At 33.2% G+C, this 17,242-nt stretch overlaps 1 protein-coding gene across 3 annotated transcripts in view; it reads left to right on the top strand.

The window, feature by feature from the left end:
* Positions 1 to 17,242, top strand: part of LOC150106896 (uncharacterized) — a 107,526-nt gene that overhangs the window by 80,429 nt on the left and 9,855 nt on the right. For all 3 annotated transcript variants that reach the window (XM_090392802.1, XM_090392801.1, XM_090392800.1), the window contains exon 9: positions 4,018 to 4,159. In XM_090392802.1, coding sequence (XP_090248928.1) covers positions 4,018 to 4,159 — 142 coding nt within the window. The remainder of the gene's footprint in view (positions 1 to 4,017; positions 4,160 to 17,242) is intronic.

The following is a 17,242-nucleotide window of genomic DNA, read 5'->3' as shown; positions in this document are numbered from 1 at the left end:
CTTCAGCCTGTAGGCTGAAGAGTGGATGTGTTGCTGCAGCATAGACAACCAGGTCAGCTCTATATCATTGAAAATGATGGCTGTGATCTCATAGTATGTTTGGAAAGTTGCTTCTGGAATACAATTTCATGATGGGCCTGTTTTTCATGATGACTGCAGGTTGCAAAGATGCCAACTTTTCTCTATTCTGAGTCAGTCTCTTCTGTTTTTCTCCTGTTGACTTTAATATAAAATCCTCTCATCTCCTAGGTGGTATACCAGGTATCTTTTTGTGTCTGAGGTACTGAAATCCATCTATTGTTTTTTTGTATATGCTAATATGTTTTTTCCACCTTTTTTTTTTGTTATACTATAGATAATTTCTACCATATCTTTGAATTCTTATTTCGGTATATGTGATCTTTCTTGCTTATACCACAAACTCTTCTTTCTATAGTGTTTTGTGTTGTTATTAGGCTTTGTTCTTCCTTTTTTTTTGTTGTGTTCCATGTCTCATCTGCCATAGGTCATTGTTTGTAGAATAAGACTGTTAAAAGATTTGACCTTATTTTGATGTTCATTTTTATGATGATGGTGTGTGTCTTTTATCTGGTTAAAAGCTTTCCAGGCAGCCCATTTGCACCTATTTATTTCATGTATTGATGTGAAGTCATCAGCATCTATTATAAAAGTAGCAGAGTTATGAAGATACTTCACACATAAACTTTGTTTGCTTATACATAGATAAAGGATTCGACAACATAATTTCTTGACAAGTTTAGTTTAATTTGTAAGCAGGGGTTTAGGTAGTTGTGCCTGTTGGTATTTTTTGTTAATTTATTTTAAGAATTTTCTTTATTCTTTATGTAGTATTATATAAATTGGACATAAATTACTATCATGTGATTAGATCTTTTTTTTTTTTTGTGATAGTGTCTTTTATCTGATTAAAAGCTTTTCAAGCAGCCTTTTCCCATCTATTTATTTCATCTGATATATCATTATCTGTTTTGATTGTTGTCCTAAATAAATGTAGTTCTCCACTCTGTGCATGATCTTATTTTGTGGTTTTGATATGATGGTCATGACAGTATTAATATTTCATCTACTTTGTCTTGCCAAGGTGGGTTTTATTGTCTTACCATTCTCTTTCATTCAACTTTATTTCTAGTTCAGATTGTTGATGAGATATCTGAACCATACCATCAGCAAACAGGAGTATTTTAAGATTTTTGACATCTATAGATTGGGATAACCAGTGCTTTTTTCCAAGTGTTAGGAGTTTTTCCAGACATCCAAACCATATTAAAAAAAATTTCAGAAGTCTTTCATTAAATTTTTCGCTTACATTTTTGTATAGTTTATATATTTATATTATCTTCTCCTGGTATTTTCCTATTTTTCATCTTTATTATTATTATTATTATTATTATTATTACTATTACATGACACCTGCAAGGAGTCCATAGACTCATTGAGGGAGGGCACCTACTCTATAACTCTTTGTCTCCACTACTCAATCCACCAACTACAACGAACCGCAACTACACCAACGGCATCTACTGCTCACCACTAGTAATTTCACAGATAATCACAAACATCCATGCCCACAGCAGGATTTGAACCCGCAGCCTTTTGGCTGGAGAGCTGATACGCGAACCACTCGGCCAACCAGGCCAGCAATTTTATTATATTTTTCAGTTCTAACATTGTGATATTTTCTGTTAGGTCATTCTTTGTTTTATAAAATTTTTCTCATCTGTTCAATGATTTTAGAAATAGGTTACCCATTTTTCTATATTTATTGTTTGTATTTTTAACTTTTCTTTTATTTCTTTGTTCATGTATTTTATTACATTATAGGTTTTGGATTGTGGCTTAAATATATCCTTTTCTAGTTCTGTTAAGAAATTGTTCCATCTCTCTCACTCTCTGTTTTTTCCTTCTCGTTTTGCAGTTGCACTGTTTCTTTTATACTCTATTTCTGCTTCTGTTGTTTTGGAATTAATCCATTTCTGGTAACTGTCCTTTTTTGTTTTTATTATATTTTCTATTTTTTTGTTCCAGTCTTGTAGTACACTTCTTCTAATCCATTTGCACTTAATTCCTAAGCTTTCTGTTGCTACTTTTGTGAGAATTTGTTTCAAATTTTCCCATTCCTCTTCTGTGTCACTTGATTCATGTGTAGTTTCTGTTTTTAAGTTTTTGCATTTTTGATATTGTTGTCTAACAGGTATGTATCCTGTAATGAAGAAATTTTGTAACTCGGTTGATAAGAATTTTCAGTTTTATGTATTTTTAGCCACTTTGGTTTAAATCAAATTTGTGCTGATACCATATAATGATCAGAGTTTAATTCAAAGCCTTTATGATCTTATGTCTAAAATTAACTCCACTAATTTACAATTTGCTATAATATAGTCAATTACTGATTTGCATCCTCTGGCTGACCAAGTATATTTATGTATTCGGTGTACATTTAAACACCAAATTCATTATTCTCATATTGTTATAAATGACAAAATCTCACAGTCTGTGACCATTTTGATTACATGTATCTTTGCCAATTTACCTATGTTTGTTGAAGTCATCTGTGATTTTCTACCCACAATCTTTTGGTAGCAAAGCAGAGATATTGTCTGCTTAGCCATCTAGGTCAGTATTTGATTGAAATAAAATCAGGCTTTGGGTGGAATACATCAGTAGTTTTAGTGAGTGAGTTCACTATAATGGTTTGCTATAGAGAAAGTTCACTGTATCACAATTCCATTTAATATAGCAGTAGAGTGACTCTTTGGATAGCCTGAGTCCAAGATTATCGAATCAAATCAAGCATTCTACTCCGCCACATGTTTTATAGTTTACTACTGTTTTTATTATTATTATTCAAAATGTAGAAGTTCATTGAATGTAATCTACTCTACATTAAAAAAAAAAAAAGTTAATTCTTTTAGTTATAATTTTCAGGAAATATATATATATATGCATGAAGGTTATTTCACTGAGTAGAAATAAATAGAATGAGTGGAGAAAAATAAAAGAGGAAACAGCTAGGCCTCTAAATATGTTGCTGATAGAGGCAGGCCAAACCTTCATCTCTGAAATTTTAATTTATAAAAAATGAAGTATCAAATTAGTTTTGACATAGCATACAGTGTTTATTTTATATTCTGTGTATATATTGTGATGCTACTTTTTTGCTTTTTTGTTGAATATAATTTTTTTACCATTTCTGGCATGTGCATGTGTACAGTGCTTTTTATGGAACAGTACACAACACTAAGGCAACACTAAGGCATAACTGCACCTAGTTGCACATGAAATATCTTTGCACCTAGGCTACTTGCATATGCAGGCAGATGACTTTACATCAAGTTGTCCTAGTATCCCATAATGTACTACCTAGACTAGATTTGACCTTTATTGAAGTCTCATCAGCAGAACTAGACTTGTGGAGATACTGATAACTAAATCAATGCAGAAGTCATATTTATCATATCTTCTTCTTTGGTGTATCAATCCGAAAATTGGTAAATATAGCAGGACATCACAACATCCTGTCTTGTGACTATGCAAGTAGCAAAATGGTATATGTCATAGTATTAAAATACTCACGATTGGGTATTTTAATACTAGTAGTTATTAGTATAACTACTAGTATTGAATGTAAAAAAATGTAAATGTTAAATGTAAAAAAATGTAAAGCTAACCTGTAGTTAGCTTTACACATCCAAAAGGAAGTGTGCTGTGCATTGTGGGATACGAGGAAAATCTAACGTGAAATCATCTGTTTTCTTGGCTACAAAGTAAACTTTATATAAGACCAAAAATTAGAGGATTAAAAAGTTTACTTTGTAGCCAAGTGAAAAATCTTTCTGCAATTATCTCTAACATAAATTATTGAAATGCTAATGGTTAAGTGAATACAGCTAATTTTAAAAATTATTAATTTTTCATAAGTTTAGAATTTATTTCATTTTAAAGGAAAGGAAAGCACTTTTTTGTACTGTTTAATAATTTATGAATGTTTTTTTTTAGTATTTTAATGGACTCCCGGATGATGAAAAAAAAATAAAGTTGAAGGAGTGTTCCAGACACAGGGCTGTCAATATTCCTCCAGCTACACCAGAACACTTCTGGGAATTAGATTTTCCTGATACAGCAGAATGTGAAGCTCGAGGTGAATTATATTTTAGTGTTTAAAAATAATCATCAGTAAAATTTTATTCTAGCAACTGATAATTTAAAAAAAAAAAAAAAAAAAACTTAATTTTAATCAGAATATAAATATTACCAAGCAACAATTTTGAACTACCAAATATTGTGATTATTACAAAACCATATTTGCTCTCAATAACCAAAACATAAATAATTTTCAAGAAAAAGTTGAATTCATTTCTTTATTTTATTTTTAAAAATTTTTAAAGTATATATTATATTTTTAACTAATGTAACATAAATAAATATAATCAGTAATTTAATAGTTTACAACTTTAAATATAGTGCAGGTAAAAGAATGAAAAATGTACTAGGTAATAAATAAGTTCACTTATTTATTATCTAGTGACTAAGAAATGTTTCATTTATTATTATTTCTATTTTTATATATAGATTTTAGACCTGCATATGCCACTTATTTATTGCTTGTGTTCTGGCACAGCATGACCATAATGTTCTTGCACCATTAAAACAAACCAGTTGATGAGAGGGTCATGAAGTGATTACCTAGGTTGTGGCTAGCCATATGAAGACTTCTCTCTGAGAAATGGAAATATATTGAATTACAAGGCTGATGATTATGACAAGCTTTTAATAATCAGTTGCCCAAAGAGTATAAAGAGCAGGCTTTATCAGTTGATAAGGAAAGCAAAAGTGGAGTACAAGCAGAAATTAGCAAATCAGCCCAAGAAAAAAATCCTTGGAAGATTTTTTCAATATGTGGCAAGTATAAAGAAGAATGATTGTGGCAAGATGATAGTAATGGATGAGAGTGGTGGATTGGTAACTGCTGCAGAGGATATAGTTCAGTTTTTCAGTGAGTAGTTCATCAGGGTGTTTCACAGTGTGAAAGCAAGAGAAGCTTATGTATAGATAATGAAAGGAGAGAAGGCTTACTGGTAGCAAGGGGTATATGCAGGGTTAAGTAACAAGCTAGATGTCAATATGGCAATAGGACTTGATGACATATCACCGTGTGCCTCAAGGGAATATTTCAGGCAGTTAGCGCCAGCCTTGGCCTACCTGTTTAACAATAATTTTTCAACAACACAAGTTCCAAAAGAATGAAAGAAAGATAAAATTGTTCTAATTCACAAATGTGGTGAAGTCCTCCTAGTGAGAGATTATGTATTTATGACTGTAGATCTGTGTGTGTTTACTGGCCAGTTTGCCCGTTTTCTGAGGGACGAAAAACCGAATTTCCAGGTGAAAATATCCTATACCTCCATATGAGACCAGCTAACTCACTTTCAGTTGAAAGAGACCAGATAAAGGTTCCTCACATCATGGATGGGAATCAAACTCAGATCTTTCTGACCAAAAGGCTTCATCTTATTAAGGCACAAATTATAAGCCAATCTGTATATCTGGAATTGTAGTTAAGGTATTGGAGAGGTTTGTGAGAGCTAGGATACAAAAGTGGGTTGATAACAGCAATATTCTCTGTGTTTGTCAGCATGGGTTTGTTAAAGATAGGTCAGGTTTTACCAACTTACTTATGAACTGTAACAAGGTGACAAATGTATTGAACAAGGGAAGTGCATATACAGTGGTATACTTATTAGATATATGAAGAGCCAAAGGCTACTCATAGAAGGGTTGTACTGTTCGCTACAAACTTGATATTGATGAGACCTCAATAAAGGTTGAAACCGGTCTAGGTAATGACCTTCTCTCATAATGTTGAACAGTAATACAGCTCCTAGGAGCTAAGTTCACATTATGGGTAAATATTAAGAATAGTGATCAGAACTTGCTCCACCTTTGACATGAGTTGCCTCAACTTGCACTACCTTAAGGGTCAGTTGCTGCAGTATCCAGGTATTTGCTTACGCTTGGAATCGCCGAACTTTATATAGTTTCTACTATATTCGGCATGAAACTCTTTGAGTTTCTTATTCGGCTAAGAAACAATATGGGATGTAATATCCCTTAACTTAAACAAGTGGTATACTTGGTTTTTGCAGATGGTTTTGATAGATTACTACCTAACAAAATGGTAATTAAATTGTAGTAGATGGGATTGGATGATAGATTAGCGAGTTGAATAGGCAACTGGCGGTCAGGTATTATTATTATTATGTGACACCTCCAGGGAGTCCAAAGACTCATTGAGGGAGAGTGTGCCAACAACATAGAACGATAGATTCCCTTCCAACTACTAACCTTGCTCAAACTTGTTTAACGTTTTGTGAGCCATTAGTAGCAAGGCTCTACCAATTGACCAACCTTTGCTGGCATCAGTAAATTGTGTATGGGGTGTGATATTGCAGAATAGGAAAGCCACTAGTGGTATACCACAGGGATCTGTTTTTGGGATCATTGTTATTTAAATTGTATATTAATGATATTGGGATGGGTTTAATTGAAGTCACATAACTGTTTGGGTATCCCGAAAATTCACCAAAAACAATTCATCAAATGACAATGTATCGAAAGACAATTTATCGAGAAATTAATCAAATAAACCGTAAATTGAAAGACAGTTAATAGAAAAAGCAAGTAATCAAAAGGCAATTACTTGAAAAAGTAATTTATCGAAACTACAAATCATCAAATGAATAGTTCATCGAAAAATAAATTATAAGATATGTGAACTGAAGTGTATTTATCAAAAAGAACTGCCGTGTTTATTGGATTAACTTGTGATGCAGTTGAAGCTTAACATGATTTTCCCTTTATATATATTACATGTGTTTGTGGTAAATTTTATTTTGTTTTATTTTATTTTTGAGAGAGATATAACTTTCAGTCAGTATATTTATTTTATGTATGTTGACACAGTCTGGAAAAGATTATTATTATTATATGGGCATCTCCATGGAGTACAAAGATTTATCATGGGAGACCCAATCTATCTACACAATCACAACCTCTCCTTGAAACCATCAACAGACAAAGCACTCACAACTGACTCTGGCAACATTCCACTCATTTGCCACTCTCTAAGCAAAAAATCTAGTCCTCTAGTACTCCTACTGACCACACCTTTATTCAACTTCCAGGGATGACTGCTTGTTCTAGTCCCTCTAGCCAAGTGCTGAAACATTTCTCCTGCATCTATGCTATAAAATCCTTTAAGCAACTTAAATGTGTCTATCATATTCTCTCTTTTTTCTCCTATCAACCAACTTCTGCAATCCACACACCTTCAATCTATCATCATAGGAAACATTCCACAGGCCACTTGGTCACTCACCTCTGAATCCTCTCCACTGCTTCCTCATCCCAAGAAACCCAGGGGACCAGACTTGAGCACAGTAATCCAGATGTAGATGTATCTAGACCTTATAAAGAGGAATAACAACTTCTTTATCTCTACTTGATAATGTGTTCTTCAATAGCCAAGTAATTTTATTTAGCTACCTTAGCAACCTTACCATATGTCCTATAAACTTCTTTACTCTGTCTACCAGCACTCCTAAATCTCTAGCTTCATCTATTTCCTAAAATACAGTGCCATCAATGTGATAATCTAATTATAATCTTATATACTGCTTGTAATCTGTTTATCCCAAAATGCGTAACTTTACATTTTTCCACATTAAAGTGAAGTGCATTATCTTTTGCCCATGCTAATAGCCTCTTTAAATCATCCTGCAAGCTCTCCACATCACCTTGATTAACTATTACTCTAATTATTTTTAATAAAACATTTTTATCATTGGCAAACAACTGAATATTTGATTCCAGGTTATTTCCTGTATCATTTATGTACAAATTAAATTCAGTGGTCCCAGCACTGAATCTTGCACCACACCCCTAACACCTGTTTTCACCTCAGTTCTGTCCTTCCATATACCACTTTTTGATATCCATCCAGCAGCTACCCTCTTATCCACTTATGTGATGTAGAAACCTTCATAGTAGTCAGTATGCATTTCTGCTATATTATTTGTATTATCATCATCATCATCAAATTCCTGACATGTACTATCATATCCTGTGTACAGAATATGATAGTACTACATGAAAAATTTACATCATTACTAACTTCCTATCTACAATTATTATGACCTTTTTTTCTTGACCACTAGTATTAATAAATTAAAGACTTAATTCAGTATGTTAGTCAAGTAAATAATTGTTTAATATCCGACATGTTTCACTGACTAATATCTGTCAGCATTTTCAGGGATACGCTGGTAAGCAATGGAAAGTAACAAAAGCTAGGAAACTACCCGACAATTCTAAAATTATATAAAGTTATCACTGTGCATGATACAATAAGCATGTTGCAAGTACGTTTTATTTGTTGAGATGTTTATTGTAATTTTCATGAACGTTCATTTCTTTTTGGTTAAATGATCTGATTAGAGTTTTCCATATATCTGGTAGGATTAGGCCTTGATTTTTATTTAAGTTACCTGTTGAATGGGCGACTGTAGCAGCTTCTTTGAATGTTCTGGAATGGTAGTTCTCTTCTATGTAGGGCATATGACTCATATCCCATTCAATATTATGGTTGGTAGAGGCGAAGTGGAAGAAAGTCCTGATATATCTTGTCTGTTATTCCTTACATAGCCTATGAGTTCTTTCTTTTTTGTTTCAAAACTTCTAGATGTCTGTCCGATGTAATTGATGCCGCATGAACAGGGTATGCTGTAAACTCCAGAGTATTTGTAGAAAGGATGGCTATCTTTCGGGGATCTTATAAACTTTTGAATGGTCTCCATAGGTTTGAAGGTTACTCTGATATTATATGGTTTTAGAAGAAGAGCTAATTTTTTGGATATGATACTAACAAATGGAATTGTTATAGAGCAGATGTATTGGGTTTTATCTCGTCTCTGTGGTATGTCATTAAAGAGAATCTTGTTGATGTGTCTTGTGGGGTAGCCATTTAGGGATAGATCTCTGGATATTTTCATTAATTCTTCTTGTAAGTCGCCTGGGTATGTGATACACTGTATAGCTCTTCTTTTTTTTTTTTTTTAAGCATATGGATAATGCTGAGTTTCTGGGATATGTGGTGAGACGAGTCGAAATGGAGGTAGCGTCCAATGGTTTTCTGTATACCGACAGGTTGATGCTATTGTCAGTTTGTTTCTTAATAAGGATGTCTAGGAATGGAAATTTATTATCTTTTTCTAGTTCCAATGTGAACTTGAAAATGTTGTGGAAGCAATTAATTTTGTTTAGATAATCCATTAATTCTTCTTTTTTGTGATTCCAAATGATGAAGATGTCGTCCACATACCTAAACCATGTGATTGGTTTAGGGGTAATTTAGGATAAAATTTGAGTTTTCAAATTTTCTAAGAATAGGTCGGCACAAGAAGGAGAGAGAGGGCTACCCATGGCTAATTCAGTAAGTTGTTTGTAGTAGGTTTTTTGCCAAGTAAAATAATTCGAAGTTAAACAATTCTTGAACAACTTGGTGATGTTTGGTGGGAACAAGTTTTCTAAGATGTCGATGACTTCTGAAACTGGAATATTTGTGAATAGAGATGTGACATTCAGGCTAGCCATAATATTATCTTCAGAGATATGGGTGTTTTTTAATTTCTCCAAGAAATGTTGGGAGGTCTTGATATAAGAATCTGTGTTGTGAATGTGTTCCTGTAACATTTTGGCTAGATATTTTGATAGTTTGTAAGTAGGGGGAATGGATACCATCTACTATTGGACGTAGTGGTGTACCTTCTTTATGGATTTTGGGAGTGCCATATAGTCTTGGAGTTAATGGATGCATAGATTTTAGTTTTTTGATTAAGTCCACAGGCCAGTTGGTCATATCACGTAATAGTTCATTGGTATCAAGATGGTTTTTGTGAGTAGGATCTGTGTTAAGAACATCATAGACAGATGTGTCTGATAGTAGATTATTGATCTTTTCTTCATATTCCTTAGTATATAAGATGATAGTGTTGTTGCCCTTGTCTGTTCTTAGTAAAATGATTTCTTTGTTCTTTCATTTGAGTAGTACTTTTCTTTCCATAGTGCTAGAGTTGGTGTGAGAATATCTAGAGGGAGCAGAGAGGATTAAGCTGCTTTTTAATCGTAGATCATTGGCTATTGTGTGTAGAAATAATGAGAAGGCTTTTTCTAAGTTGCAGATAAAGTCCATTTTTGGAATAGTAGTTGGTTTTAAGGCGAAAATCAATCCTTTTTTGAGAATAGAAATCTCTGGTTTTGTTAAGATGTGATTAGATTGGTTTACAATGACTTGGTTGTCTGGTAGAGAAGGTTTAGAGTTGATGTGATTATCATACAGTGCGTTAAATTTTTTAATTTGTGTCTTTTTACTTTGAAAGTTTTTGTATAACTTTTGTGAATCATGTTGTTCAAAAGTTGCCAAGTTTCCTCATCTAGGATATCAGAAACGTCTGTGAATAAGTCATAGCATTGAGAGTCTATTTGGTTGAGTATGAATCTCGAATGACAAATTCTTTCTCTAAGTAGAGCGAATGCTGTATTGTGATAAATGATATTAGCTTTTTTTGACTTAAAAAGTTGTTTTTGGTGAAGAAATTTTGGGATAATGTTGTTGTCACGATAACTTTTTAAGAAAGTCAAACAGTTCAAATACCTAGCATTTTTACTTTTTAAACTTTCAAACTTGCATACCTTTCGTTTTGTGATTTCGTCGATTCTATTCATATTATGACTTTTTTTCTTGACTACTGTTATTAATAAATTAAAGACTTAATTCGGTATGTTAGTCAAGTAAATAATTGTTTAATATCCGACATGTTTCACTGACTAATATCTGTCAGCATTTTCAGGGATACACTGGTAAGCAATGGAAAGTAACAAAAGCTAGGAAACTAACTGACAATTCTAAAAATTATATAAAGTTATCACTGTTCATGATACAATATGCATGTCGCAAGTACAAATTCCTATCTACAATTTTCCTCCAAATCAGTCTGTTTCTTGTCAAGACTACACCATTATCAGATCTTATATTTCTATCATCTAATGTACTGTTTCAATACACCTATATCTTGGTCTTCCTCTGGATTGTTTTCCTGCCAACCTGGCAAAGAACAATTGTTTTGCTAATCTTTCCTCACCCATTCTGTTTAAGTGACCATACCACCCGAGATTAACTCTGCTAACACATTCCTGGATGCTGACAATGTCAAGTTCTTTCCTAATATCCTCGTTTTTAATATGATATTGCCATTGATGCCATCTGTTCATGCCTCTCATTTTTCTCAGGATTCTCATATCTGCTGTCTCTATTCTTTGGTCAAGTGTTTTACTGCTGACCCAGCTCTCAATCCATAAGTTAAAACTGGTTTGAACACTGTCTTATATATTTAGTGTTCTGACTAATTTCTCTCTTATTCCATATGAATTTATTCAATTGACTTCCTACAATACTAGCTTTGTTGATTCTGTTATCTATTTCCATATTTAATTTACCATCTTCACAAAAAATCGTGCCTAAATAACTGAAATGTATTACTTGTTCCACAGGTTCTCCGTTCACAACACAGTTGACATTTTCAACGATTCTACCTATTTTCCTTGTCTTTGTCTTTTTATTGCTGACCGTCATACCATATCTATTACAACAGTTATTCAATTTAGTCAGAGAATCTTGCAGACTTGTAGTGGATTTATTTAGAAGTATAACAACGTCCATATAAAGCAAAGAACTGACGTTAACATATCCAATTTTGATGATATGTTTAATACCACTTTCCTTCATAATGTGATCCATATAGATAGATAATGAATAACAGACGGGATAATGTACATTCTTGTCTCACACCAGAGTTAACATTAAACCATCTTCCTGTACTTCCTTCAATTCTAACTGCTGACTTACAACTCAAATAAAAACTAAATATTGCTTGATATAATGCCCATTAACATCATGTAACCAAAGCGTTTTGAATAGCTTTTCTCTTGGCACCTTGTCATATGCCTTTTCCAAATCGACAAAACTTAAATTCAGATCTTTGTTATATTCCCATGCTTTCTCAACTATTTGTCGTAAAGTGAAGCTCTGATCCTGACAGCCTCTAGTTGGCCTGAATCCAGCTTGTTCTTCGCCAAGCTTTTCTTCCACAATTCTTCTCAACTGTTTCTCAAGTATACTTGCATATATCTTACGAGGGATATACCTCTGTAATTCTCATGTTCAGTTTTATTTCTCTTTTTATATATGGGTACTATGAGAACTCTACTCCAATCGTCTGGAATTCGTCCCTCTGTCCATGCATTCTGAACTATGCAGTGCAGCCACTGTAAGACTTTTATACCAGCATACTTCAGCATTTCTGGTCGAATATCATCTACTCCTGCTGCCTTTCCACATTTCAAGCCTTTGATGGCTTTTTCTACTTCAAGTATGGATATGTATTCCTCACTGTATGCCTAGTCAGTGTTTTTTATCACTGTGCTGTCATCACTGCTTGTTTCATTTAGCAAATTTTCAAAGTAATTACTCCATACTTCAAGGATATCTTTTTCTCCCGTTTTCATGTCACCTTTATCATCTCTAACTCCTTTTACAGCACTCTTTCCTCCATTCCTAAGCTTCTTCAACAACCTCCAGAATATTTTGCCACCTTCTTGGTATTTATTTTCTGTGTTCTTCCCGAAGTCGTCTCATGACTTTTGTTTAGGTTTCTTACATTTGTCTCTGTATTCTCTAAGAGCACAAACTGACTTATTTGCCAGGAACTTTTGATATGCTTTCTTCTTTTCCATCGCTGCCTCTTTAACTTCCTGTGTCCACCATGGAGTTCTAATTTTTCTATCCTTGCAGACAACTTCACCACATGCCTCTCTAGCTGAATCAATCAGGGTTTTCTTCAAGCCTTGCCACTGAATCTCCAAGGTTTGGTTCCTGTTCTCAAACTCTTTCATTTTTCCTTCAATAATCTTTGTGTATTTTAGTCTACGGTTCACATCTGAGAGCTGCTCAACTTTTATTCGCTTTAAAACTTTCTTGCATGTCATTCTTTTCAATATGAAATTCAATTTTATCCTATGCAAGACTAAATAGTGATCACTTCTAATTTGAAAACCTCTGTACACTCTGGTGTCCTGCACCAGGGAGAAAACATCATCAACAGTAACATAGTGAATGAGACTTTTCTTATTCCTTGCCTCTTCTCTCCATGTGAATTCGTACACATTTTTATGTTGGAACATGGTGTTAGTAATAACTAGTGCATGTTCTGAGCAGAAATCCAACAGGTATTTGCCATTATTATTAGCTTTGCTCTTTTCTTCAAATTTTCCCAAAACATATTTGTATGTCTGACAATCACTTCCTACTCTGCTATTTAGATCCCCAACAAGGACCAACTTTTCCTTTTTCATTGTGTCAGTAGCTTTCTCTAGAGCCTCAAAAAATTCCTCCACTTCTACCTTAGTAGAACCTTCTGTGGGACCATAGGCACAAATAAGTCTCATTGTCCAGTTTCCCATTCTGATATTTGCCCAAATCACTCTACTTGACACTGCCTACCATTCAAGAAGATGAGTCATGTAACCAAAGCGTTTTGAATAGCTTCTCTCTTGGCACCTTGTCATATGCCTTTTCCAGATCGATAAAACTTAAATACAGATCTTTATTATATTCCCATGCTTTCTAAACTATTTGTCGTAAAGTGAAGATCTGAGTTATTTGTATTAAAATATTTTTATTATTATGATTGCACCCTCCATGGAGTTGGCAGACTCATCATGGTAGGTTCATTCAACACACAGCATATTTATCATACCATATCTTAAAATCCTTAACACTCCTTGCATTAAGAACATATTCTGGTAATGCGTTCCATTCACTGATAATTCTCCATGTAAAAAATGTACTCCTCACACCCCCTCTTCACCACACTCTTATGTAACTTCAAGGGATGGCCTCTGGTTTTTCCCCTCTTGCCTTCTACTCTTTTTTATAATCCAATCTGGATTAATCTGATAACATCCTCTTGCTAACTTAAATGTCTCTATCATATCTACTCGTTTCCTACTATCTACCAAACTCTGCACTCCACATTTTTTCAACCTCTTTCCATAGCCAGCATTTTCAAGTCCTGATATTGTCTTAGTCACTCATCTCCGGACCATTTCCAGTGTTTCCACATCACACTGAAAACCACGTAATAGCCAAGTTTGATATCTCTGATTCTTATATCAGGTTTGATGCTACTTTCTTTCATAAAATGATTCATATAGACGATGAATAAGATTAGTGATGGAATGCATCCTTGTCTCACATCTAATTTACATCAGACCAGCTTCCTGTACTTACTTCAGTTCAATTGCTGACTTACAACTTAAATATAGATTACTGCTCTGTATAATGTGCCCTTTACTCTATGATTGTAATGTTTTGAAAAGCATTTGTGTTACCACCTTATATGCTTTTTTCAGATTTACAAAACTGACGTACAGATCCACATTATATTTGCATGATTTCTTAACTATTTGTGTTTAAGTGAAAATCTGATCCTGACAGCCTCTATTTGACCTTAATCCAGTTGTTCTCCATATTTCTCTTCCATGATTTTTCTCGGCCTCATCTGAGGTAGACTTACATAAATCGTACCTGGAATACATAGCAATGAAATTCCTTTGTAATTCTCACATTCAATTTTATTTCCCTTTTTATAGAATCATGCAGAATTTGACTTTCTCATCCAATTGTATAGCTGCTATGAAACTTATACCTCCATATTTGAGCATTTCTGGTCAAATGTCATCTACTCTAGCTCGTTTTTGACAGCTTTTCTATCTCAGGTATTGATGTGTTCTCCTGAGTTCATTCTTCTTGAATATTTCTACTATTCTGTCACTTTTTGTTTCATTTAAGTCTTTCAAAGTAATTACTTCAGAATCTGGAATATCTGTATAATCTCTGATTCCTTTTATAGTACTTCACTCCATTTCTGAGCTTTTTCAATAGTCACCCAGAATAACATACTTTCTTCTTTTCCATGAGGCTCTTTAACTTCTTATATCCACCATGGATTTTTCAGTTTTTCTATCCTTGCAAGAATCTTCACCTCTCTCTTTCAAAGTTTGTCACTTACTTTGAAGTTTGTCACTTACCAGTGACAAACTTCAAAGCTTGGTTGTTATTGAACTCTCATTTATTTTTTCTTGAATAATGTTTGTATAATTGAGTCTACAGATTACCTGTAAAAGCTGCTCAACTTTAAATCTTTTTGAAACTTTCTTATATATTTTTCTTTTCAGTATAATATTAATTTTTATGCTACTTAAAACTAAGTAACAATACTTCAAACTTCAAATCCCTTGTATCCTGAACCAGTATGAATATAACACTATGAAAGATAGTCACTTTTTTTTTTATTGTGCTCTCTTTCTCTCTCCATGCAAAAAGATAGATCACAAACCCACTATACATTATTAATGATATATTATTTAATGTGGAATACAGAATAATGCAAACATTATTTTTGCATTATTCTTTTCATATAGCTTTTCACTAGAATTATAACCAATAGATTAGAAACAAGACTTGATTCAATACAACCCTCTGAACAAGCTGGTTTCAGAAAGAACTTCAGTACAATAGATCATATTCAATCAATAAGCCTGCTTATAGAAAAATAGAATGAATACAACCTTCCTCTTCACATTGCCTTCATAGATTTTAAAAAAGCTTTTGATAACATAAAAACATCATCAATAGTAGAGCTCTTAGAGATTATGGCATTGAAAAACAGTTTAACATAATAAAATATATTTATGGAAATGCTACATCAAATATCATTCTTAATGAAATAAGCAAAAAAATTCACATAAATCAAGGAATAAGGCAAGGAGACACCATTTCTCCCAAACTCTTCACATTAACACTGGAACATATGATGTGTAATTTAGAATGGTACAATAAAGGAGTCAATATTAATGGAATTAAATTAAATCTAAGATTTGCTGATATTCTTATTATTGCAAACAATATGAAAGATTTAAAAGAAGATCTAACAACTAAATCACTAGAAATTGAAAAACCACAATAATGACAAACCAAAAAAGGATATGATGAAATACACAACATTATTAAGGTAAACAATAAAGAAATTGAAATAATAGATGAGTATGTATACTTAGGAAAATTGTTAACAATGAAGAAATAGCAGTTATAGAAGAAGTGAAAAGAAGAATATGAATGGGATGGGCAGCTTTTGGAAAATTGAAGAGATTTTTAAACAGCAAAATAAAACCTGAGAACAGAGTGTTCTCAGGTTTTATTTTGACAAGACTGTTCAACCGACATGTATTGCCTGTTATGACATACGAAGCAGAGACCTGACCAATCAAAAAGGAAATAATAGATAAAATGCAAAAAACAGAAAGAAGAATGGAAAGATGTCTGCTAAACATAAGAGACTCAAAAATGAAGAAATAAGAGCTAAAATAAAATTTTTAGTTATTGGAGAAAACATACTTCAAAAGAAATGGAAACGGGTGGGACACATCGCAAGACTCAAGGACAATAGATGGACAAAAGTTTTATTGGAGTGGCAGCCATATGAAGGTAAAATATCAGCTGGAAGACCTGAAAGAAGGTGGTCAGATGATATAAGAAAAGCAATTGGAACTCTTTGGCACCAGCAAAACTAAGTAACAATAGAAACTGAAACTTAGGATAGAAACTGATGGAGAGAATTGGAAGAAATCTATAGCCAGAAGTAGCTATAAAAATGGTTAAAAGAAGAAGAAGAAGAAGATTATTTAATGTACTCTCCTCCCACAACACTTAGCTTTAAGAATGAATTAAATATCTCCACTGTCTACATTCACAGCTTTTTGTTGAAGGCCATTCTGTATGGTTTCTACCCTAACACATACACAAAAATCCTTCCATTATCTTCTTTACTTCTTTGTGGGTTCTTGCTTGGCCAACTGCTACTGTAAAATCGTTATGCAAAACTAACTTTGTAAACTTAAATTTAGTTTTCCTTCCTTCTTCTTTTAGTCCACTTCATTATACTGAGCTAACTAGTCTTATAACTATTATGATATAATCTTTAAATGTACTTAAGTGAATGTTTTCTAAATACTGTTTGATTCTCTTAATATCTTAAAAATTTGGGGGCAA

This window comes from Typopeltis vanoorti, chromosome 5 (genome assembly GCF_054136105.1).
Source record: "Typopeltis vanoorti isolate ZY-2024b chromosome 5, IOZ_Tvanoo_1.0, whole genome shotgun sequence".
Taxonomy (NCBI): Eukaryota; Metazoa; Arthropoda; class Arachnida; order Uropygi; family Thelyphonidae; genus Typopeltis; species Typopeltis vanoorti.
This window is presented reverse-complemented; position numbering and strand designations above follow the sequence as displayed.